Source organism: Phyllobates terribilis, unplaced genomic scaffold (genome assembly GCF_046119375.1).
Source record: "Phyllobates terribilis strain yellow unplaced genomic scaffold, ASM4611937v1 Scaffold_1__5_contigs__length_1240528914, whole genome shotgun sequence".
NCBI lineage: Eukaryota > Metazoa > Chordata > Amphibia > Anura > Dendrobatidae > Phyllobates > Phyllobates terribilis.
In genome coordinates this window covers 580844734-580870978 of record NW_027362761.1, presented here as the reverse complement: position 1 = coordinate 580870978, position 26245 = coordinate 580844734, and the positions used below count along the sequence as shown (strand labels likewise).

General features: G+C 46.1%; 1 protein-coding gene across 2 annotated transcripts in view; it reads left to right on the top strand.

Moving 5' to 3' along the window:
* Positions 1–26245, top strand: part of ADAMTS12 (ADAM metallopeptidase with thrombospondin type 1 motif 12) — a 639247-nt gene that overhangs the window by 25318 nt on the left and 587684 nt on the right. For both annotated transcript variants that reach the window (XR_012321927.1, XM_073681470.1), the window contains exon 2: positions 21330–21688. Coding sequence is in view for 1 of the 2 variants with exons in the window: in XM_073681470.1 (XP_073537571.1) it covers positions 21330–21688 (359 nt within the window). In the remaining variant the exon portion in view is untranslated. The remainder of the gene's footprint in view (positions 1–21329; positions 21689–26245) is intronic.

Here is a 26245-nt window from a genome sequence, read left to right as displayed (position 1 = left end):
AGTTGGCGGATGCTTTAGTCCAGGTCTGGGAGGAGATCCCACAGGAGACCATCCACAACCTCATCAGGAGCATGCCCAGGCGTTGTAGGGAGGTCATACAGGCACGTGGAGGCCACACACAATACTCAACCTCATCAGGAGCATGCCCAGGCGTTGTAGGGAGGTCATACAGGCACGTGGAGGCCACACACAATACTCAGCCTCATCAGGAGCATGCCCAGGCATTGTAGGGAGGTCATACAGGCACGTGGAGGCCACACACAATACTGAGCCTCATCAGGAGCATGCCCAGGCGTTGTAGGGAGGTCATACAGGCACGTGGAGGCCACACACAATACTCAGCCTCATCGGGAGCATGCCCAGGCGTTGTAGGGAGGTCATACAGGCACGTGGAGGCCGCACAATACTCAGCCTCATCAGGAGCATGCCCAGGCATTGTTGGGAGGTCATACAGGCACGTGGAGGCCACACACAATACTCAGCCTCATCAGGAGCATGCCCAGGCGTTGTAGGGAGGTCATACAGGCACGTGGAGGCCACACACAATACTCAGCCTCATCAGGAGCATGCCCAGGCGTTGTAGGGAGGTCATACAGGCACGTGGAGGCCACACACAATACTGAGCCTCATCAGGAGCATGCCCAGGCGTTGTAGGGAGGTCATACAGGCACGTGGAGGCCACACACAATACTCAGCCTCATCAGGAGCATGCGCAGGCATTGTAGGGAGGTCATATAGGCACGTGGAGGCCACACACAATACTCAGCCTCATCAGGAGCATGCCCATTCATTGTAGGGAGGTCATACAGGCACGTGGAGGCCACACACAATACTGAGTCTCATTTTGATTTGTTTTAAGGACATTACATCAAAGTTGGATCAGCCTGTAGTGCGTTTTTCCACTTTAATTTTGGGGGTGACTCCAAATCCAGGCCTCCATTGGTTGATAAATTTGATTTCCATTGATGATTTTTGTGTGATTTTGTTGTCAGCACATTCAACTTTGTACAGAACAAAGTATTCAATGAGAAGATTTCATTCATTCAGATCTAGGATGGGTTATTTCAGTGTTCCCTTTATTTTTTTGAGCAGTGTAGATGTCTCCTGTGACCCCAAGGCTCTGAGGCACCAGGCGGCAGCACATTGAGCACCTATGGATCCATAGTAAGGCATCGTCAGGGCTCCATCTGCCGCCATACAGGCTCTGCACACTTTATTGCCGATGACCCTTTGCTTGTCATCTATCTACAGTATTTACTATAAAAATGATTTATTGATCATCTCATTAGCGCAACATGAAATCAATATCCCGGCTTTAGCCTGAGGAAGGATCGTGATTTAGGAGTCTCCTGAGCTATGGAAATCCATTAGTAGATTGTAGTGATATTGGCAGATTGTTGGGACTTATTAGACTGGTGAAGTGTGAAATGGTGGCGGATCTGTGTGCCCGGAGCCCGTACAGAAGCACCGGGCGACCACGAGCCTCCGAACTCTGGAGTCATATGTGTGCCTCCATGTGGAGGATCACTATGTCATTTGGTTATTCTGAATAATACCTCCGTCCAGTTGGGCATGCCATCATTATGTTCTTTGTTGGATTCAGTATTACAGCCTCAGTATTGGTTAACATCTGTATTATCACTCCATAGGCATCATGGGAGCCATGTTTGGTTACATGGATCTATCATATATTAAAGTGCACAAACCCTTTTAAAAAAATTAAACTGGCGACCATCTCTACTTGTTGATATTTAAGTGTTATCGCTGGTATAATTTACTATACAGATTATACGATTGTGACTGGTTAAAATAAAAAAAAAAATTAACGCTGTTATCAAAAGGCATAAAAACCATCCCACTGCGACAAGGTGTACCTTTTGGGACGGCTGTCTCCATTGGGCCCTGCCCTTCTCTGCCCTTATTCACATTGACGCTGTATGACACGTGGTAAGGTCTTAATACTAGAGACAGGTTAGGACAGTCCCGTTGGGTACACCCTGTCGAGGTGAAATGGCTTTTATGCTCTTTTGATCAAAATATTAACTTAGTCCCCTATGTTATTTACATGTAATATTACTATTTACTTACTTTACTTGCTTTAGGGTATAGGGTATGTTGTTTGTTTTTTTGTTTTTTTCTTGGGTTACCAGCCTATAGTCCAGCTCATTTCTTTGGCTTGCTGTTGTAGTACGTTTTAATATACAGTTTTCTCTTTGCTGCCACCCCCGTATCAAGTACCAATATAGAAAAATGCACAGGGCTAATAGAGAAAATCATACGAGCAGCGCTCGCTCTCGAGAGTCTCATTCTTTCTATCTATTGATTTTTTTTTTTCCCTGATAATCCACTTGACCAAAGAGTCTGGCAAATTGCTCGCGACATTTCAAGTATTCAAAAGCAAAACTCGGTCATTGTATCATTCAGTGTTTGCGTATGTGCCGTAACTAATACATATGACAATACCATCAGATATTACACCCAGAAATCTGATTACAATGACATTGGTGATTAATGACCTTGTGATGACCTTATGTTACGATACTGACATAGTATTGCTGAAAACCAAGGGCCGAAGGAGCACAAGCAGGAACAGCAAGCGGTAGTAGAAGTTCTTGGAGATAGCAAGGAGTTGTAGGTAACAATCTGTATATGAGTAGAACAGTCTGGGTAAGAATGTTCAGGAGCTGGAAAACTGGAACTAGGCTAACAGCTAGACACAATACTCAAGCAATGAGTGAGAGATTCCTGCGGCTTTAAGTAGGCCCAAACAGGAAACAAGATGGATTCCATAGATTCAGAATCCGCCATCTTGATATAGGGCAATTGCAGAATACAACAGCAGCCTCCAGTGGTAAGGAGTGAAACTGCACACAATATTAAAGTAAACAATAGCGGCCACTAGTAGTCAAACTGTAGAAGGGCAACAGAATCCTGACACCTTGTGATTCAATCTAAATCTGTTAGGTCAGCATTTTGATTTTTCTTTTCTTTGCGGCTTTTTCTCTGCAGGTTAATTAATTTTCATACGCATCAATACTGAATATGGTTATTATTTTATTCATTTTCATTTGTTTTTTAGCATGGATAACTTTTTAGGTTTTTTTTAACCTTTTTTTATATATTTTTTTACAGTTTTGAATTTATTTTAGACTTTTTTTGCATATCTTTCTACATTACACTTTATTTTAGTGTTTGACAGAGATATTTAAGTAGTTATACAGCAGTAATATGAGTTTTCTCTGTTCTCTCCTACTAGAGGCAGGTGCTGGCTGTATAACACAGAGGTCACCTGCCCTTTGGAGAACGGGAGCAGCTACCGAGCCCACTGCACAGATCCCAACCCACTCCATGATGGATATATACACTTGGTGTGTGCATGGGTTTATTTTGTACAACATTAGTAAATAAATATTTAATTAAATTAAAAAGTAATTTAAAAGTTTTTGAAAGCTTTATAAGAAGCAGATTGAGTGCAGTTACGTGAGATTCATGGGAAAACCCGAAGGTCACAGTATAAATAGTTCGCCTTTTTCGTCCACAGCTGCAAGAAGAACTGGGATGGTAAAAGTCAGATAACATTAACTCCTTTCTGAGTCTTTGTGCTTTTACAGAGAAATATTGCTGAAGTCTAATTTTAAAGTCAATGTCAAACTGGACTTGGAAATAAAGAAGTGCAGATGTTTATTTCATCATCCGGGTGATGAAAAATGTCCAAATACATTACATAAGGAGAAGCATTAGAAGCGCAATGTTATATCAGATGCTTGGCCTCTATTCACACACTGTAGATTACATTAAAAAAAATTGACCAAAGTCCATAAAGTACAACCTTATATCTGGAGAAATACAAAGCGACAAAGTCAATGACTGCATGTAAAAGTCACTAGTAGCCATAACTTGCCCATCAGAGGCATGCGGAGGTCGATACGGCCTCGTAGAAACCTATGGGTGTCCTTCTTCAGGAGTTGTTAATTCAGGATCCACTCTACCTTCTATTTGGGTGTCCACCACTTTTGTGTCTATATTCATCTATGTGGCACGTGTGTTGTATAGGAGACTTTCTTCCTGTGCTACATCGACTTATTTTTAAGTTCTCAGGAAAAAGGAATCATGATGAGGGGTTGAGAACGCGTTCTACAAAAAGGGGGAAAAGGGCAAGAACAAGAAAGATTGCTCGTCATGCTGTGTCTACCTATTCTCCTAAAATGTTCCAGAGACTCCAGGGAAAAGGGATGACATTCTGGACTCCTGGAAGTGCAAGCAAATGCCTTATCCTGACTAAATACTCCTAAACTCCTCTCCTAATGCCACCAGAGACAATGCCAGGAGGCCACGGACGGCATCAGGACATTGCCTGCATTTAGGAGGAAAGAGGACTTCAAGCTGCAGAAACATGGAGACAATGTGTAGAGTTGGGTTGAAGGTTTGTAATTGTTCAGAAGGTCAGTATTAATATAGGTGGTCCGGGTCTGGTATTAGCTTAGGTTCTCTGGTTTGGATATGTATTTGCTTTGGGGGTGTGAATTTGTTTGGTGAGTCTTGTCTGGGGGTTTGTTTTTCTTCGGAGTGTCTGGTTTTGGAGTAAAAAAAGATGGATGTGTGGCACCCCAGGGGTCTGGTTTCCACAGTAATGCAATGTTATGTCTGAGAGCAGGTGGGAGGTCTCTTGGTCAGGAATCCTATGCATGCCACACCTCCTGCCCAGTCCTGGGAGGGGAAGGACTTCCCCTATATAAACCTGGGGTCTGAGGCAGGGTTAGAGAGTTGAGAGGGAGAGTTCAGCCAGGAGGGCTGACAGGGAGCTGTGGCTCCGGCTGGGCCCAGCTCCTGGGCCATGCCAGAAGTAGAGAAGAGAAGCAGCATAGGAAGAAACAACAGGAGCTCGGTGGGAGCAGTGTTACAAAGAGTCAGGGGCTGGCAGCTGCAGAGCTCGCCCTGACTGAGAAGATTTCTTACCGGACCCGGAGTCCGAGGCTGTGGGGACTAACTCCTACCCAGCAGCAGAATCCGTCAGGCAGGGGATTTCAGGTCCTCTGGCCAAGAAACCTGAAGGCACGGTCACACGCATGGGACCAGCACCGCCGTCGTGGAGCGGAAGCTACTAGAAGGCCCCGAGTCACCGGCCATACGGGTGAGCACCACACGGTACACTCAGGGACGTGGGCTACTTATACTTGCTTCTAGCAAGGTAGCCAGAAGAGTATCGTTAGTTTGGGAGGCCTACAACTCCGCCTGGCCAGGGGAGATCCCATCTGCTCAAGGACTGACCAGGCCCCAACCGCTAGCCAGTACTCCGGGAGGGTCTATCTTTGTCACCAGTAAAGACCCTGAAATACACCGCATCGTCTCTGAGTGGTTCCTGCTACCCCCATCATCCACGTCGGCTGCACTGAGGCCATACCCCTCCCGTTGGGGGTTATACTATCACGCTGCACAATCCTACCACCGGCCTCAGCGGTCTGCCCTGCAGCAGCAGCTCCTTAGCTGTACTCAACGGGTGGCGTAGTCGTCCAACATCTACCGCTAATACATCGCCGCTCAGTTTGACTCCCTGGGCACGGACCGGGTCACCGCCACGAGACTACAACCCTCAACAGATCCGGCTCCGGGTAAGCTCCCGTGCGCGCGATGCCGCGCGACGAAGGCCCAGGGGTGCGTCAACTTTTGGCGTAGTCGGCAGGATTTCGTGCCCGCAACCACCGGGTACTGCGTGCCTGAAAAAGACTGTTCAAACTTACCTGTGGTGAAGATTCCCGCCATCCGGCGCCATCTTCCGCTTCCTTCCCGCCATCGGTGGAGTTTTCCCGCCATCCGGCGCCATCTTCAGCCTTCTTCCCGCCATACGTGGAGTTTTCCCGCCATTGGACGCCATCTTGAGGACGCCGCGCGGGAAGAAGAGGGGCGTGGACTCCGAAAGCGCGCGAGAACTGAAGCCCCGCCTCACGTCCGGACGTTGCGTAAGGTCCTGGAAGGAGCCTAGCAGACGCCGACGTCACAGGAGCGCGACGGAAGGTCCTCAACCCTGACGATCCACTGCGGAGCCGCGGCCTACTGAAGAGGATCATCGCAAGGTAGGCCACGGTCCACTAGGGGGGAGAAGGATGCCGGATATGGAGGAAAGCTTCACCGCTTCAACCCCCGCCCGCGCCACCGCTGTTGCGGTCATGCCTTTCACCATGCCCTATATCCCGGGGGCAGCCTGGCTACCCCAGTACTCTGGGGAGTCACATACCCTGCATGACTTTAGAGAAAAGCTGGATAGCCTCTTCCAGGTGTACCCCCTCACAGAGGAGCAAAAAGTGAGCATCCTGGTGGCCCAATTAACCGGGGCAGCCCAAAGGGAGGTAAAGTCCTGGCCACCTGGGAGGAGGACTGTCGCAGAGATACTAACCCAGCTAACCGAGGAGGAGCTGCAGTACTACCAATACGAGGAAAGCCAAGAGGACCCGGACGGGTCTGAGGACTACCCTCAGGAGGGAGCACAAAGAGGACATAGCTACTGAAGGGAAGTAGCGTGAATAAAGAGCTGTAAATAGTTACCCGTAAGGGTACAAGGACTGCTGCTAATTAAAATATGGTCCCCGTTGGGATTAGTGAATTGTTCCCCATGTGCCCCTATCTTAAACCAGGCTGAGGACTGTGAGCAGCCATTCCTTATCCCCACTGGCCGAGGACTGAGAGCGGCCATATCCTGTAAATAATTATGTGTTTCTAGTAATTTATGGGAGTCTTTGGTGGATTTACCGGGAATCCTTTGTACATAGTTGGAGCGTAACCCAGGACGGACTAAAGACTGTTAAGGACTCGGGGCAGGACAGACCCCTACCTGGTTACGTCTCCCTGTTTTGGTGAAATGGACACCTTGCTTTTCTTCAAAAACTGCACCCGGTTGCGGACACGCCGTGACCATCTTTACATGTTTTTCTTATTGTACTATTATTGTTTATACCTTGTTATGTTTAAAAATATGTTTAGTCCCGGAGTACTAAATTTCACTAGGGGGGAATGTGGCACCCCAGGGGTCTGGTTTCCACAGTAATGCAATGTTATGTCTGAGAGCAGGTGGGAGGTCTCTTGGTCAGGAATCCTATGCATGCCACACCTCCTGCCCAGTCCTGGGAGGGGAAGGACTTCCCCTATATAAACCTGGGGTCTGAGGCAGGGTTAGAGAGTTGAGAGGGAGAGTTCAGCCAGGAGGGCTGACAGGGAGCTGTGGCTCCGGCTGGGCCCAGCTCCTGGGCCATGCCAGAAGTAGAGAAGAGAAGCAGCATAGGAAGAAACAACAGGAGCTCGGTGGGAGCAGTGTTACAAAGAGTCAGGGGCTGGCAGCTGCAGAGCTCGCCCTGACTGAGAAGATTTCTTACCGGACCCGGAGTCCGAGGCTGTGGGGACTAACTCCTACCCAGCAGCAGAATCCGTCAGGCAGGGGATTTCAGGTCCTCTGGCCAAGAAACCCGAAGGCACGGTCACACGCATGGGACCAGCACCGCCGTCGTGGAGCGGAAGCTACTAGAAGGCCCCGAGTCACCGGCCATACGGGTGAGCACCACACGGTACACTCAGGGACGTGGGCTACTCATACTTGCTTCTAGCAAGGTAGCCAGAAGAGTATCGTTAGTTTGGGAGGCCTACAACTCCGCCTGGCCAGGGGAGATCCCATCTGCTCAAGGACTGACCAGGCCCCAACCGCTAGCCAGTACTCCGGGAGGGTCTATCTTTGTCACCAGTAAAGACCCTGAAATACACCGCATCGTCTCTGAGTGGTTCCTGCTACCCCCATCATCCACGTCGGCTGCCCTGAGGCCATACCCCTCCCGTTGGGGGTTATACTATCACGCTGCACAATCCTACCACCGGCCTCAGCGGTCTGCCCTGCAGCAGCAGCTCCTTAGTTGTACTCAACGGGTGGCGTAGTCGTCCAACATCTACCGCTAATACATCGCCGCTCAGTTTGACTCCCTGGGCACGGACCGGGTCACCGCCACGAGACTACAACCCTCAACAGATCCGGCTCCGGGTAAGCTCCCGTGCGCGCGATGCCGCGCGACGAAGGCCCAGGGGTGCGTCAGATGCTTCTAGTTAATACTCAATAGTACCTTTATTACGCGTTTCAAGTTCCTACCAAACTCTTTTTCAAAAATAGACTACATCCCATGGTCTGGGGGTTTCCATTTGTTTAAGGGGTCTAGTCTTGGGTTTGGTTTTGTGTTTGTTCATGGGGTCTAGTATGGGGGGTTGTATTTGTTTAGGTTGACTGGTTCTTCATAGGGTTTTTGTTTGTTTATGGGGTGTGCTCTGAGGGTTTACATTTGTTTAGGGGGTTTAGTCTTGGGGTTTTTATTTGATTAGATTGTCTGATCAGGGGGTTTGTGTTTGTTCACAGGGTGTCGTCTGGGGGTTTGCATTTGTTTAGGGGTGTTGTGTTTGTGTTTGTTCACAGGGTGTCGTCTGGAGGTTTATATTTGTTTAGGACATCTGGTACGGGGGGGTTGTATTTGTTTTGGGGAGTCTAGTCTGGGGGTTTGTATTTGTTTAGGGGGGTATAGTTTGTGGGGTTGTGTTTGTTCCGGAGGTCTCATTTGAAGAGGTTGAATTTGTTTAAGATGTCTGGTTTGGGGGCTTGTATTTGTTTGGGGGGTCTGGTTTGGGGGTGTATAATTGTTTAGGGAGTCTGGTATGGGGGGTTGTATTTTTTGGGAGTTTGTATTTGTTTAGGATGTATGGTTTGTGAGGGGTGTTTTTAATCAGGAGATCAAGTGCTGGGGTTTGTATTTGGTTAGGGGATCTGATCTGGGGGTTTGTATTAGTTCACTGGTTTTGGTTTGGGGATTTGTATTGGTTTAGGGCACCTGGTTTGAGTCTACATTAGTTTAAGGATTCTTGTTCAGGGTATTTTTTTAGTGGGTGATTATTTGTTTCTGGGATCTAGTCTGTGTTCTGGTATAGTTTAGGTCTTCCGGTTTGGGTCACTGTTTGTCTGGAGATTCTTGTCTGGGGTCTAATAGTAATTAAAAATATAAATAAAATGGGAGTAACTCTACACTGTTGAAGAAGAAGAATCCAGTGTTCTTCCAACACTTATTCATACATTCATTAAAGAGCGTCCCACAACCTCTTCAACCCCTTAAAGACAAAGCACATTTTCATTCTTACCTTTAATTTTTGTTAGAACTCTCCTGTTAGGTTTTTTCTAGTTTGCTGGTCACATGACTATTTTTGCCTATTTAATCCGGCTCCGCCCTCCTGGCCTTGCTGGACTTCATTGTATTTTCTACTCTTGAGCTAGCTTGGTACTCTGTTACCTTTCTCTGTTAGTTTTGCTAAGTCTTCTGACCTCTATGTTCTATGTGGTGTGTTTGTCTTTACTGCTACAATTTCTGCTAGGAGGTGTCCAACTTTATCCCAGTCCCTAGTTCTTGTAGGGATCCCTCCCTTGCATCTATAGGTCTTCGTACAGACTAGCCGAGGACTTTAGCGGGTCTGATCGCAGGATCAGGTTCCCCGTTACATCGTAGGGATCCAGTTTAGTTCTATTGTAGGGACAGATCTCCTGTCTTTCCTTAGTGCTTGTAGCAGATCATAACAATTTTTTTCTTCCTCTTCTTCTAAGACTAGTGTTGAGCGATACCTTCCGATATCAGGAAATATCGTATCGGATTGGATCGGGCCGATACCCAAAAAGTATCGGATATCGCCGATTCCGATACCGGAAACCAATGCAAGTCAATGGGACACAAATATCGGAATGAAAATAAACCCTTTCTTTCCTTGTAGGTTAATTCTACATGAAGTAAAACAACTAAGAATAATGTAGAATGACATGAAAAGCCGGCAATTCATCAGCGGCATACACCGGTACCCGACAATTTACAACAGAAAGAATAGAGCTTCACACATAGATTAGATAGATAGAAACATGTCAGTCACATATATATGAAGTACAGTGACTGTGTTGCTTACTGTACTTGTCATTTAGTGTAAAGGATTTATTAAAAAAAAATATTAGTGTTTTCGTGCACCGTCTCTTTAAAAAAGCCGGCCGGCAATTCAGCAGCGGTACCCGACAATTTATAACAGAAAGAATAGAGCTTCACACATAGATTAGATAGATAGAAACATGTCAGTCACATATATATGAAGTACAGTGACAGTGTTGCTTACTGTACTTGTCATTTAGTGTAAAGGATTTATTTAAAAAAATAATAGTGTTTTCATGCACCGTCTCTTTAAGAAAGCCGGCCGGCAATTCAGCATCTGTACCCGACAATTTAGAATAGAAGGAATAGAGAATCACACATAGATTAGATAGATCGAAACATGTCAGTCACATATATATGAAGTACAGTGACAGTGTTGATTACTGTACTTGTCATGTAGTGTTAAAATAAAGGATTTATTTAAAAAAAAATTGGCGTGGGGTTCCCCTTAATTTTAGGCTCTAGCGGAGGTTAAGCAGACAGCTGGGGCAAATGTTTGAAGCCTGGGAAGGGGGTAATACCCACGGAGCTTCCCAGGCTACTAATATCAGCCCCCAGCTGAATACCTAGCCTTTACTAGCTATTAAAATGGGGGAACCCCCCCAAAAAAATAACGTGGGGTCCCCCCTAATTTAATAGCTAGCACAGGCTAGGCAGACAGCTGGGGGCTGATATTAATAGCCCAGGAAGGGTGCCATGAATATTGGCCCCCTCCCAGGCTAGAAACACCAGCCGTCAGCCGCCCCAGAAATGGCGCATCCATAGGATGCGCCAATTCTGGCACTTAGCCTCGCTCTTCCACGCTGCCCTGGTGCGGAGGCAGGGGGTAATAGGGCTGGGGTTGATGTCAGCTTATAATGCCAGCTGACATCAAGCCCAGGTTAGTAATGGAGAGGCGTCTATAAGACACCCCCATTACTAACCCCATAGTCAAAGTTAAAAGAAAACACAAACACCCAGAATAAAGTCCTTTAATTGAAATAAAGACACAATTCTTTATTGTTCTAAATTAAACCATACTTACCATCACGCCCATTCCAGCTGAAGCCAACGATCTCCTGCAATAAAAGAAAAATAATAAAGCAACCTCATCCTTACCTTTCGATGGTTCCCAGGACAGCTCCAGCTCTGCTACATCGAGATGACAGGCTGGACCGCAGCAGAAAGCTGCCATCCAGCCTGTCATCCCGCAGACACTGAGAAGCGCAGGCATGCTTGCGCTCCTCAGTGTCTCTCTGTGACGTCATCCAGATGAGCCGAGTTCATGTCCAATGAACTCAGCTCACCTCATGCACGTCACTGACAGCGTGGGAAAATTCTCCTGCACTCAGCGCTTCAGCGTGAGAATTCTCCCACGCTGTCAGTGACATACATGAGGTGAGGTCATGTCCAATGAACTCAGCTCACCTCATGCACGTCACTGACAGCGTGGGAAAATTCTCACGCTGAAGCGCTGAGTGCAGGAGAATTTTCCCACGCTGTCAGTGACGTACATGAGGTGAGCTGAGTTCATTGGACATGACCTCGGCTCATCTGGATGCCGTCACAGCCAGACACTGAGGAGTGGAAGTATGCCTGCGCTTCTCAGTGTCTGCGGGATGACAGGATGGATGGCAGCGTTCTGCTGCGGTCCAGCCTGTCATCTCGATGTAGCAGAGCTGAAGCTGTCGTGGGAGCCATGGAAAGGTAAGGATGATGTTGCTTTATTATTTTACTTTTATTGCAGGAGATCGTTGGCTTCAGCTGGAATGGGCGTGGTGGTAAGTATGGTTTAATTTAGAACAATAAAGAATTGTGTGTTTATTTCAATTAAAGGACTTTTTTCTGGGTGTTGTGTTTTTTTAAATACTTTACTAGAAATTCATGGTGGTCATGTCTAATATAGGCGTGACCCCATGAATTTTGGGCTTAGGGCCAGCTGATAATGCCAAGCTGGCCTTAACCCCTTTATTACCCAGTGAGCCACCGCACCAGGGCCCTGGATGAGTTGGGTACAGCGCCAGAAGATGGCGCTTCTATGAACGCGCCATTTTCTGGGGCGGCTGCGGACTGCAATTTGCAGCGGGGGTGGCCCAGAAAGCTTGGGTCTCCCTGCGCTGCGGATTCCAGCTCCCAGCTGCCTAGTTGTACCTGGCTGGGCACAAAAATAGGGCGAAGCCCCACGCATTTTTTTTTTTTAATTATTTCATGCAATTCATGGAATAATTAAGAAAAAAAGGGCTTCCCTATATTGTTGTGTCCAACCAGGTACAAATAGGCAGCTGGTGGTTGGGGGCAGCCCATTCCTGCCTGCTGTACCTGGCTGGACACAAATATAGGGCGAAGCCCCACGTCAATTTTTTTTAAAATAAATCCTTTATTTTAACACTAAATGACATTTGAGGAGTTAATAAAGATGCAGTCCCTAAATTATTATTTATTTTTTAATTAATTTTTCCCAAAACTTTTGACGTGGGCTTCGCCATATTTTTGTATGCCAGCCAGGTACAGCATCCAGCCATTTTCCGGGGTGGCTGCGGACTGCAATTTTCAGCGGGGGGCAGAAAGCTTGGGCCTCCCTGCGCTGCAGATTCCATCCCCCAGCTGCCTAGTTGTACCTGGCTGGACACAAAAATAGGGAGAAGCTTCACGTATTTTTTTTTTTTTTAATTATTTCATGAAATTCATGAAATAATTAAGAAAAAAAGGGCTTCCCTATATTGTTGTGTCCAACCAGGTACAAATAGGCAGCTGGTGGTTGGGGGCAGCCCGTTCCTGCCTGCTGTACCTGGCTGGACACAAATATAGTGCGAAGCCCCACGTCAATTTTTTTTAAATCATTTCAGGAAATTCATGAAATAATTTAAAAAAATTGATGTGGGGCTTCGCCCTATATTTGTGTCCAGTCAGGTACAGCAGGCAGGAACGGGCTGCCCCCAACCACCAGCTGCCTATTTGTACCTAGCCGGACACAACAATATAGGGAAGCCCTTTTTTTCTTAATTATTCCATGAATTTCATGAAATAATTAAAAAAAAAAAAACGTGGAGCTTCTCCCTATTTTTGTGTCCAGCCAGGTATAACTAGGCAGCTGGGGGATGGAATCTGCAGCGCAGGGAGGCCCAAGCTTTCTGCCCCCCCCCCCCCGCTGAAAATTGCAGTCCGCGGCCGCCCCGGAAAATGGCGTGTTCATAGAAGCTGGATGCTGTACCTGGCTGGCATACAAAAATATGGCGAAGCCCACGTCAAAAGTTTTGGGAAAAATTTATTAAAAAATAAATAATAATTTAGGGACTGCATCTTTATTAAGTCCTCAAATGTCATTTAGTGTTAAAATAAAGGATTTATTTTAAAAAAAAATGGCGTGGGATCCCCCATAATTTTAGTCTCTAGCGGAGGTTAAGCAGACAGCTGGGGCAGATGTTTGAAGCCTGGGAAGGGGGTAATACCCACGGAGCTTCCCAGGCTACTAATATCAGCCCCCAGCTGAATACCTAGCCTTTACTAGCTATTAAAATGGAGGACCCCCCCCAAAAAAATGACGTGGGGGCCCCCCTAATTTTAGTCTCTAGCGGAGGTTAAGCAGACGGCTGGGGCAGATGTTTGAAGCCTGGGAAGGGGGTAAAACCCACGGAGCTTCCCAGGCTACTAATATCAGCCCCCAGCTGAATACCTAGCCTTTACTAGCTATTAAAATGGGGGACCCCCCCAAAAAAAATGACATGGGGTCCCCCCTATTTTAATAGCTAGCAAAGGCTAGGCAGACAGCTGGGGGCTGATATTAATAGCTCAGGAAGGGTGCCATGAATATTGGCCCCCTCCCAGGCTAGAAACACCAGCCGTCAGCCGCCCCAGAAATGGCGCATCCATAGGATGCGCCAATTCTGGCACTTAGCCTCGCTCTTCCACGCTGCCCTGGTGCGGTGGCAGGGGGTAATAGTGGTGGGGTTCATGTCAGCGCCAGCTGCCATGAAGCCCAGGTTAGTAATGATGGCCGTCTATATGACACCCCCATTACTAACCTACAAAGTGTTAAAAAGAAAAAACACACTACACCCAGAAAAAAAAAATTTATTTGAAATAAAACACCATTTTATTTAATTCTTAGTTTACTAAAAAAAAAATAGTTACCTGTCCACGTTCCTGCGCTCATCTCCCATGCACAGCTGTCACATCTGGAGATGGTGACAGCTGTGCATGGCTGCTGTAAGCTCACGCTGCCGGGAACACGTCCGCTCCCGGCAGCGGGAGCCACTGACTGAGGTCACCGGAGTGCATTCAGGCAGCGCAGCTCCGGAGACCTCCTTTACGGCAGTGCTGTACCGTGGGAATTTCTCACGATACAGCAGTGCCGTAAAGGAGCTAACCGGAGCAGCGCTGCCTGAACTCCGGTGAACCCTTACGGCCCCGTCATTCTAGCGGCGGCAGCGGTTCAGAGCGGTCACATTCTATGTGGCTGCTCTGAACTGGAGATCTTCGTGGGACACTCGTGGACTGCTACGGAGCGGTAAGGATAAGGTTGTGGTTTATTATTTTATATTTTATTACAGGAGATCGATGGCTTCGGGGAATTAGGTGTCTAGGTGAGTATAGGTGTAGTTTTTTATTTTTTACTTTATTTTAGGTGGCGATCGGCGGGGACAGGTAATGTATGAACTAATTTCTTTTAGGTAACCACTGGCCACCAATGACATGTATTTAAAATTTATTGGGGACACAGTAGGGCAATTTAAATAGCAGGATCAGGCTGATGGGAACTACTGCTCCCATCGAGCTGATCCTGCTGGCAGGAGTGGACGGGGGACAGACATAGGCCGATGGGAGTAGTAGTGTCACATCGGCCTATGTCTGCCTGCACGCACAGACACCCCGCACACACACCCCGCACACACACACACCCCGCACGCACACACACCCCGCACACACACACACACCCCGCACACACACACACCCCGCACACACACACACACCCCGCACACACACACACACCCCGCACACACACCCCGCACACACTAATCATGACGGGTTTGGGAGGAGTGGCTGACCTGTGCGGCCGTGGGAAAGTTCATGTGAGTTCATGCAGTCAAGCATGAACTCACATGAACCCTCTGAGGGCACCGCGGCTACTTCAAATTAACAGCTGATCGGCATCACCTGATACCTCAGCTGTTCATTTGAAATAACCGGCGGGAAAGCGCAGCACAGAACGGGAAAGCCGGCGGTGAAGTCTTTTCACTGCCGGCTTCCCCGCCCGGGTCCTTCGCTCCTTGGTGCTGCACTCCCCGCCCGGTCCTAATTTACGATTGGGATTGGAGGTGGCGAGGGGAGCGGAGGATCGGGGTGGGAGGCTGCGGGGAAGCAGTATGGGGCTGCGTGATTGTTTAAAAGCCGGCGGCTTTTTACCGCGCGCCGGCTTTTAAACAGTCAGGAGAATTCTCCCACGCTGGGATGGCATTCTGATGACAAGCTGGATCGCAGCTGAGCGCTGCCATCCAGCTTGTCATCCTTCACAGACACTGCAGAGCGCAGGCATTATGGGAACTTCCGATTCCGGTATTCGATATTATAAAAGTATCGGAATTAAGTATCGGAATTCCGATACAGTGAATATCAGCCGATACCCGATATTTCAGTATCGGAATGCTCAACACTATCTAAGACCCATAACTTTTTTTCATCTTCCCTCCACATTGCCATACGAGGGCTCATTTTTTTGTGGGACGATTTGTGGTTTTTACCATATAATGACTAAAAAAAGGAAAAAACTTGTAATTGAGATGAAATGGTGGGAAAAAAAACATTTCTAGCAGCATTCAGTGTGTGGTAGAAGTGACCCAATGACACGATTCTTTGATGATACCGAACGTGTATCATTTTTGCATAGTTTTAGAATCTTAAAAACAATTTTATCTTTTTCCATTGATAGAGCTGTGTGAGGGTTTGAACCAGCGCTGTCCTTGGGCGATGATGCCGTAACAAACATCAGATATTCATATACAAGAGAAAACCATATACATATACATTTTATATACAGGTCAATGGTCAAAGCACCAAAGAGGATGAAAAATACAATTTCTAAATGGCTGTGTTTAAGCCCAGAACTCCAAAATTTAGACTGCATCAATATAGGCCGCGTGGCCACTGAACCATGTCTGAAGATGTTTGTGACAATCCATAAGTACTAGTATGGAATATAAAAGGCAAGAAACACAATGTGGTCAGACTGCACTCAGCACGACATCAAAGGTTACACAGATACAAAATAGGTGAAAACAAACAATTTATTCTTCTGCGCTGCAGAGATGTATGGAGAGGTGTAGTATAAAACGAATGACCAAAGCAAATATTATCTTACATCTTATTCAATATCAAAGTGTTTTGAAACTCCATGGGCAGACACATCAGAGCTTTTATGCCTCAAAAGTGGCAGAAAAGTCGTAAAATTTTTGAGCAAATATTTAGCTATTTTTGGTATTTCCACACCAGTTTGAATCAGCTCTGCCGAAATAGATGGCGCTAAAGAAGAACCGGGATAGGACAAGCATGGTCACAACCACCCGATCCGTTAAAAGTGGCATTTTATATGCCAGAAATGGTACTCCAGTCCCCAACATTTTTCTGTTTTCACTGCTCTCAGCTGAGAAGTAGATACATTGTTTCCAGTGTAGACAAGGCTCTGTGAGCTAAGCACATCCGTACCAGCTGCACAGATCTCTCTGATGGTTTGTTATAATGTATCAGCCTGGGGTTCAGGATGTTTAGCTCACAGAGTATTGTTTACACTGGATACAATTGTTTCTCGATTTTATTCCTGACCATGACCTCCTGAAACAGACCCAGCACTCTTTGCAGCTACTCTATGGACACAACCCAAGGGTCCCTGCATTCGTCCAGATCCCTGTATAGGGGTTAAAAAATAAAGCCCACGGTTCAACTGGAACCTTCTAGTTTATGTCGCTTGTTCAAATTCTGTCTGTGGAAGCCCTAGTATGAGCTGCAAGCCTTCCATTGATAGTGCCCCATCACAATTTTCACGTGAGAAATACAGGGCAGTATTTTGTGTCCTCCTGTAGTCAGAGTTATTTGTAGTCAGCATATTATTTAGTCAAAAATGGAGTAGCCTTGCTGGCGCATTACACTCCAGTAAGACTGGTGTTGTGTGAGCATATGCTATGCCATTGTTGATGAATCGGCCCCTATGAGCCAAAAAGACTTTGGAGCATTGTCACATGTTGTCGTGCGGAGTACAGTCCGGCTACATCTTCTTTCTGTAATTTGCCTTTCATATTCCACACTAGTACTTATGGATTGTTACAAATATCTGTTGACCTTGAGTCCTAATTCTGTAGCAGAACGGTCAATACTGTTATATTCCAACTACCGGAGCTCTGGGCTCAAACCCAACACCGGAGGCTTTATGAATTATGTATGTGTAATGCAGGTGCCGGAATGGAACACACAGAGACACAAGGCAAGGACAGTCAGAGATGAATATAAACAGTTTATATATAGATATAACAGGTATTCTAAGCAAGGGAATGGCAACAGGGGTAATGAACGGTAATTTGAAATATTAATAAAATGCGAAGTCTCTCAAGGTAGTGTGGTGCACCCAATCATGGGAGTCACCACGTCAGTTCTTTAACTCTGTATATGGCCCTCGCGGGGGTCACCAGTTATGTCCGCTAGGCCGAAAGTCTTTTCTGGACAAAGTCAATTAAATCACGTTTAGCTTCTGCCGCCCCAACCGTTCCCCTCCCAACCTGAGTATATAAACCCAACTGGCCCCGGTACCGTGAGTGAACAGTAGAAGTGACGGCCCTGTTCACGTATGCAGCTCCCCTGCTTTCACTGGCGTGACTTTCCTGGCGCAACCGTATCCCAACTCCTCTCTTCTTGGCTGTTGGAGGCAGTCTCTCAAGTCTTGGATAGGGGGGTCCAGAACTTGTCTGTCGGCAGACGACGTCGGGTTCCGCAAACTCACTCAGCACCGCAAGCAAGCACCGAGTCTCCTCAGCAGGCACAGCGCTCGGGGCACATCTGTGAGGGATCCGGCTGTGGCACCTCGCAGGCCCCTGGCTTAGGCCTGCCACGCGGGTCTTCTCAGCACGTAGGGAGCATGTCTGCTCCTCTCTGTTGCTTGGCGCCAAAACCACCTCAGGCTTGGCGCGCTGGCCTCTTATACCTAGGAACTCCTTCCTAGACGTCACCTGACTGGGTCCAGTGTCTAAATCTGCTACCCCTTCAACTTCCCTTGCACATCTTGGTTCCGCTTGACTGTGCCTGACCAGCAGATGGCAGTCTCTCTCCATATTTGAAGCATCCTGTAAGAATTCTCTTAAAGCCTCTCTCGCCTCTACTACATATGTATCAATTATGTATTTTATTTTCCATCTTCTCTGCTGTTGTGATCCAGCTCTAAGATGTCATTTACTTTTCTTGATTTATCGTGTTCATACTTCTCTGATGTTTGTTTGCTTTAATGTCTGCATTACGGTCTGAGGAAGGCACTGCCAAAACGTGCAGCCATGGTTTTATATAAATGTATGAATAAATGCTTAGAAAAGACACCTGGGATTCATCCAGTGTTACTCCGGCTCTTTTATATTTTTAATTATTGTTGGATTCAACGGCAACCTCCCCCAGCCGACCGATTAGACGGAAAGAGCGGCAGCTGATCCTCTACATCCCAAAGCATTGTGCCTGGTAGCAGCACATCCATTATCCTAGCCCCGTTTGTCCACATGCACGTCACACACTTTTTTATTCTTTTAATCACCGTTCTGCACTATGGAGCATTCTGTGTTTTTCCTGTTTCTCTTTTGGTGATTATTTCCCAGGGTCTGTATTTGTTTAGAGGGTCTCTTTGGGTCTATGCTTGTTTCCGTAGTCTGTATTCATTTTTGGTTCTGGCCTGGGGTCTGTATTAGTTTTGGGGGGTCTAGTATAAGGTCTATATTAGTTTAGGCAATCTGGTTTGGTTGAGTATTTGTTTGGGGTATTTATTTGCATAAATATTATTGTCTGGGGTCTAAATTTGTTGAGGGGTTTTTGTTTGGGTCTATGTTTATATTGGGGGTTTGTATTGGTTTATAAAGTCTGAATTGGGGGATGTAATTGTTTTGGGGGTCTGGTCAGGGGTATGTATTAGTTTAGGGAGTTTTGTCTAAATTTTATATTTTATTTGGTTTTGTCTATTATAAAGAGGGTCTTTATTCTGGAGTCCCGTTTGAAGTCTGATATCTGTATTTGTTTTTTGTAGTCAGTATTTTTAGATGTTTCTTGTGTTGCGTCCGTAACTATTCTGAGGTCACATCTTGGAAGCTGATTTAATTTCGGGAGTGTGGTCTGGGGTCTGTATCTATTCTGAGGTCATATCTGGGGGCTGATGTAGTTTAGAGTAGAGCGGTCTGGGGTCTGTATTAGTTTAGGCAGTTTTGTCTAAGGCTTATATTTTATATGGTGTTTTTTGGGTCAATATTTATATAGAAGGTCTTTAGTCTTTATTCGGAGGTCCTGGTTGAAGTCTGTATTAATTTAGGAATCTGCTCTGGTATCTGTATTTGTTGTGGTCTGTATTTTTAGATGTTTCCTCTGTGGAGTCCGTATCAATTCTGGGGTCACATCTTGGGCACTGATGTAGTTTATGGATTGTGATCTGTATCTTTTCTAGGGTTGATGTAGTTTAGGGATTGCGGTCTGGGGTCACATCTTTGGACTGATGTAGTTTAGGGATTGCGGTCTGTGTTCACGTCTTGGGGCTGATGTAGTTTAGGGATTGCGGTCTGGGGTCACGTCTTGGGACTGATGTAGTTTAGGGATTGCGGTCTGGGGCCACGTCTTGGGGCTGATGTAGTTTAGGGATTGCGGTCTGTGTTCACGTCTTTGGACTGATGTAGTTTAGGGATTGCGGTCTGTGTTCACGTCTTGGGGCTGATGTAGTTTAGTGATTGCGGTCTGGGGTCACGTCTTGGGGCTGATGTAGTTTAGGGATTGCGGTCTGGGGTCACGTCTTGAGGTTGATGTAGTTTAGGGATTGCGGTCTGGGGTCACGTCTTGGGGCTGATGTAGTTTAGTGATTGCGGTCTGGGGTCACGTCTTGGGGCTGATGTAGTTTAGGGATTGCGGTCTGGGGCCACGTCTTGGGGCTGATGTAGTTTAGTGATTGCGGTCTGGGGTCACGTCTTGGGGCTGATGTAGTTTAGTGATTGCGGTCTGGGGTCACGTCTTGGGGCTGATGTAGTTTAGGGATTGCGGTCTGGGGCCACGTCTTGGGGCTGATGTAGTTTAGTGATTGCGGTCTGGGGTCACGTCTTGGGGCTGATGTAGTTTAGTGATTGCGGTCTGGGGTCACGTCTTGGGGCTGATGTAGTTTAGTGATTGCGGTCTGGGGTCACGTCTTGGGGCTGATGTAGTTTAGGGATTGCGGTCTGGGGCCACGTCTTGGGGCTGATGTAGTTTAGTGATTGCGGTCTGGGGTCACGTCTTGGGGCTGATGTAGTTTAGAGATTGCGGTCTGGGGTCACATCTTGGGGCTGATGTAGTTTAGGGATTGCGGTCTGGGGTCACGTCTTTGGACTGATGTAGTTTAGGGATTGCGGTCTGTGTTCACGTCTTGGGGCTGATGTAGTTTAGGGATTGCAGTCTGGGGCCACGTCTTGGGACTGATGTAGTTTAGGGATTGCGGTCTAGCGTCACATCTTGAGGTTGATGTAGTTTAGGGATTGCGGTCTGGGGTCACATCTTGGGGCTGATGTAGTTTATGGATTGCATGCTGGGGTCACATCTTGGGACTAATTTAATTTAGAGAGTGGTGTGGGGTCTATATCTATTCTGGGGTCAAGACCTTGGTCTGATTTTGTTTAAGGAGTATGGTTTGGGGTATTTAGCTATTCTGGGTCCTGTCTTAGATCTTTTAATTTAGGGAGTGTGATTGGGGGTCTGTATCTATTCTTGGGTCTGATGTATTTGGGAAATGTTGTCTGAGGTCTTTATTCTTGGGTCACGTCTTGGATCTGATTTAGTTTAAGGAGTGTGGTCTAAGGTCTGTATTTATTTCAAGGAGATCATACTCACTACTGGCTTGGGGCATGCTATGGCTGTCAACTCAGTACATCTAATTTTGGAATTGCCCCAAAGTGACTTACCAAAAAGAGGCAAATATGTGTTATGTGTTATGTACTGTCTGGTTGGCCAGACAAAGGCTTGGTGGACAATGTAGCTTTAGACTTCTAGATAGTTTTGATAAAATGAAAGCTGCGCTGTGTCTGGTTGGTGTTGTAATATTGTAGAGTACATAATGGAGGGAGACCTTCATAGTTATTGTTGTACAGACATAAGATACTAAGTTTTTCCATCTCTCGGTTCTTTCAGAACATCTCACCAGGAACTTACCTCCAGCGTATGAACTGGTTGATCCCGTCAAGGTAGACGAGTACGGAAAATTCTTATCCTATACCCTAACCCATCATGAAAATCTCCGGCGAAGAAAGCGGGACGCCCATCCTGAGAAAGTGCACTACAGGGTCCAGCAGGGAACTACAGACTTATACTTCAACATGACCGTAAATGAAGGATTTCTCTCTGATGACTATATTCTTGAGAGACGAACTGGAAACCAGATTGGAGTAAGGATTACCCCTCGATCGGGACTTACCTGTCATCTCACTGGCACGGTGCTACATCCTAAGGTCGGGATCGGATACGCGACTTTTAGCGCTTGCAATGGACTGGTAAGAAGAAACTAAATTGATATTATATAAAGATCTAAAAAGTATTTCTACCAAAATGTTACATTTTTTTTTTAATTTATCATTTCCTAGTTATCTGGGAAAAGCCTATGACAACCAATATTGCCACCAGTATAGCTTCCACTGTATTTGTCACTCCTTGACTCCAGACTCCTCGATATGGAGACATCAATGTTCTCATGTACATGATCTCTAGAATACTTCGCCCTTCACCAGTGTTCGTAGCCCTCAACGCATTTCTGTCCACCGAGATGAGAATTGATGAAAGCATCTCAAAAAGTCATGGGCAGCTGCCATTATTGTCAACACATCACTTTATTATTTTTGCATCTTAGACTAATTACGGTAAATTTTTCTTCCAGATTAAATTTTAAAAAAATTCCTTTTCTGCGTCAAAAGGCTCATGTTGCTCTGATGATTTCGGTATATCCTATAATATTATGTGTTGAACCCATGCTTAAAGGGTCACCAAACTTTAGAAAAACTTTTCATACATTGTAGATACTCTTTAGCAATTGGTGGAGGTCTACCGATTGTCATTACTAAAGATCAGCTACAACAAAAACTACAAAAGTTTTTTAAAAGTTTCTTAATTCCTTAACAGTTCATATTTTAGAAATTCCTTCTGTGCTGATATTCAGTGTAAAGGGTCAATATGGAGGATTAGTAATGGGCACTTGATTTGTGTTTGTTTTTGACTCACTGGTGGTAGTATTTGGAAATTGTACTATTACTGTACTGTATATCATCTTAGGGAAATATTATAAACTTTTTAAGAAATTTTATTTGGATGTAGCACAACATTTGGACGATATATCATGTAGGCTGTATATGGTGGAATTATCTTTGCTTTATATAGCAGTATTATGTTGGCTGAAATTATAGAAAAAAAACCTTTTTAAAAATGTCAAATGGGTGGCCTACGTTTGCTTGTTTCCCTGCTTAATTGTCTGTAAATCGGGCCCTGGTAACACCCAGACTTAACATGGTCCTGCTGAACCAGATCAGAAACCTATGGCGATCTACATTTGGATCAGCAGAACTGTGACCATCTGTATTAAAATGTGTTTGTGATTGGATGGAAAAAATGCATAATCCTTTAGAGCCCCTTACCTGTGCTATACTGCCATTTGTATGCCTTTTTGTTGTTTTTACTGCTCTCAGAAGTGGGTACATTGTATCCAGTGCAGACAATACTCTGTGCGCTAAACACATCAGCAGCAGCTGCACAGGTCTCTGCTGGATTGTTACAATGTATCCAGTGCAGACAATGCTCTGTGAGCCAAACACATCAGCTGCAGCTGCACAGATCTCTGCTGGATTGTTACAATGTATCCAGTGCAGACAATGCTCTGTGAGCCAAACACATCAGCTGCAGCTGCACAGATCTCTGCTGGATTGTTACAATGTATCCAGTGTAGACAATACTCTGTGCGCTAAACACATCAGTAGCAGCTGCACAGATCTCTGCTGGATTGTTACAATGTATCCAGTGCAGACAATGCTCTGTGAGCAAAACACATCAGAAGAAGCTGCACAGATCTCTGCTGGATTGTTACAATGTATCCAGTGCAGACAATGCTCTGTGAGCCAAACACATCAGCTGCAGCTGCACAGATCTCTGCTGGATTGTTACAATGTATCCAGTGCAGACAATGCTCTGTGAGCCAAACACATCAGCTGCAGCTGCACAGATCTCTGCTGGATTGTTACAATGTATCCAGTGTAGACAATACTCTGTGCGCTAAACACATCAGTAGCAGCTGCACAGATCTCTGCTGGATTGTTACAATGTATCCAGTGCAGACAATGCTCTGTGAGCAAAACACATCAGAAGAAGCTGCACAGATCTCTGCTGGATTGTTACAATGTATCCAGTACAGACAATACTCTGTGCGCTAAACACATCAGTAGCAGCTGCACAGATCTCTGCTGGATTGTTACAATGTCTCCAGTGCAGACAATACTCTGTGTGCTAAACACATCAGCAGCAGCTGCACAGATCTCTGCTGGATTGTTACAATGTATCCAGTGCAGACAATACTCTGTGCGCTAAACACATCAGCAGCAGCCGCATAGATCTCTGCTGGATTGTTACAATGTATCCAGTGCAGACAATGCTCTGTGAGCTAAACACATCAGCAGCAGCTGCACAGATTTCTGCTGGATTGTTACAATGTATCCAGTGTAGACAATGCTCTGTGAGCGAAACACATCAGCAGCAGCTGCACAGATCTCTGCTGGATTGTTACAATGTATCCAGTGCAGACAATGCTCTGTGAGCTAAACACATCAGCAGCAGCTGCACAGATCTCTGCTGGATTGTTACAATGTATCCAGTGCAGACAATGCTCTGTGAGCTAAACACATCAGCAACAGCAGCAGAGATCTCTGCTGGATTGTTACAATGTATCCAGTGCAGACAATGCTCTGTGAGCGAAACACATCAGCAGCAGCTGCGCAGATCTCTGCTGGATTGTTACAATGTATCCAGTGCAGACAATGCTCTGTGAGCTAAACACATCAGCAACAGCAGCACAGATCTCTGCTGGATTGTTACAATGTATCCAGTGTAGACAATGCTCTGTGAGCTAAACACATCAGCAGCAGCTGCACAGATCTCTGCTGGATTGTTACAATGTATCCGGTGCAGACAATGCTCTGTGAGCTAAACACATCAGCAGCTGCTGCACAGATCTCTGCTGGATTGTTACAATGTATCCAGTGTAGACAATGCTCTGTGAGCTAAACACATCAGCAGCAGCTGCACAGATCTCTGCTGGATTGTTACAATGTAGTCAGTGTAGACAATGCTCTGTGAGCTAAACACATCATCAGCAGCTACACAGATCTCTGCTGGATTGTTACAATGTATCCAGTGTAGACAATGCTCTGTGAACTAAACACATCATCAGCAGCTGCACAGATCTCTGCTGGATTGTTACAATGTATCCAGTGCAGACAATGCTCTGTGAGCTAAACACATCAGCAGCAGCTGCACAGATCTCTGCTGGATTGTTACAATGTATCCAATGCAGACAATGCTCTGTGAGCTAAACACATCAGCAGCTGCTGCACAGATCTCTGCTGGATTGTTACAATGTATCCAGTGTAGACAATGCTCTGTGAGCTAAATACATCAGCAGCAGTCGCACAGATCTCTGCTGGATTGTTACAATGTAGTCAGTGTAGACAATGCTCTGTGAGCTAAACACATCATCAGCAGCTACACAGATCTCTGCTGGATTGTTACAATGTATCCAGTGCAGACAATGCTCTGTGAGCTAAACACATCAGCAGCAGCTGCACAGATCTCTGCGGGATTGTTACAATGTATCCAGTGCAGACAATACTCTGTGAGCTAAACACATCAGCAGCAGCTGCACAGATCTCTCTGCTGGATTGTTGCAATGTATCCAGTGCAGACAATGCTCTGTGAGCTAAACACATCAGCAGCAGCTACACAGATCTCTGCTGGATTGTTACAATGTATCCAGTGCAGACAATGCTCTGTGAGCTAAACACATCAGCAGCAGCCGCACAGATCTCTGCTGGATTGTTACAATGTATCCAGTGCAGACAATGCTCTGTGAGCTAAACACATCAGCAGCAGCTGCACAGATCTCTGCTGGAATGTTACAATGTATCCAGCGTAGACAATGTTCTGTGAGCTAAACTCATAAGCAGCAGCCACACCGATCTCTGCTGGATTGTTACAATGTATCCATTGTAGATAATGCTCTGTGAGCCAAACACATCAGCAGCAGCTGCACAGATCTCTGCTGGATTGTTACAATGTATCCACTGCAGACAATGCTCTGTGAGCTAAACACATCAGCAGCAGCTGCACAGATCTCTGCTGAATTGTTACAATGTATCCATTGTAGACAATGCTCTGTGAGCGAAACACATCAGCAGCAGCTGCACAGATCTCTGCTGGATTGTTACAATGTATCCATTGTAGACAATGCTCTGTGAGCGAAACACATCAGCAGCAGCTGCACAGATCTCTGCTGGATTGTTACAATGTATCCAGTGTAGACAATGCTCTGTGAGCTAAACACATCAGCAGCAGCAGCACAGATCTCTGCTGGATTGTTACAATGTATCCAGTGTAGACAATGCACTGTGAGTGAAACACATCAGCAGCAGCTGCACAAATCTCTGCTGGATTGTTACAATGTATCCAGTGTAGACAATGCTCTGTGACCGAAACACATCAGCAGCAGCTGCACAGATCTCTGCTGAATTGTTACAATGTATCCAGTGTAGACAATGCTCTGTGAGCTAAACATATCAGCAGCTGCCGCACAGATCTCTGCTGGATTGTTACAATGTATCCAGTGTAGACAATGCACTGTAAGTGAAACACATCAGCAGCAGCTGCACAGATCTCTGCTGGATTGCTACAATGTATCCAGTGTAGACAATGCTCTGTGAGCTAAACACATCAGCAGCAGCTGCACAGATCTCTGCTGGATTGTTACAATATATCCAGTGCAGACAATGCTCTGTGAGCGAAACATCAGCAGCAGCTGC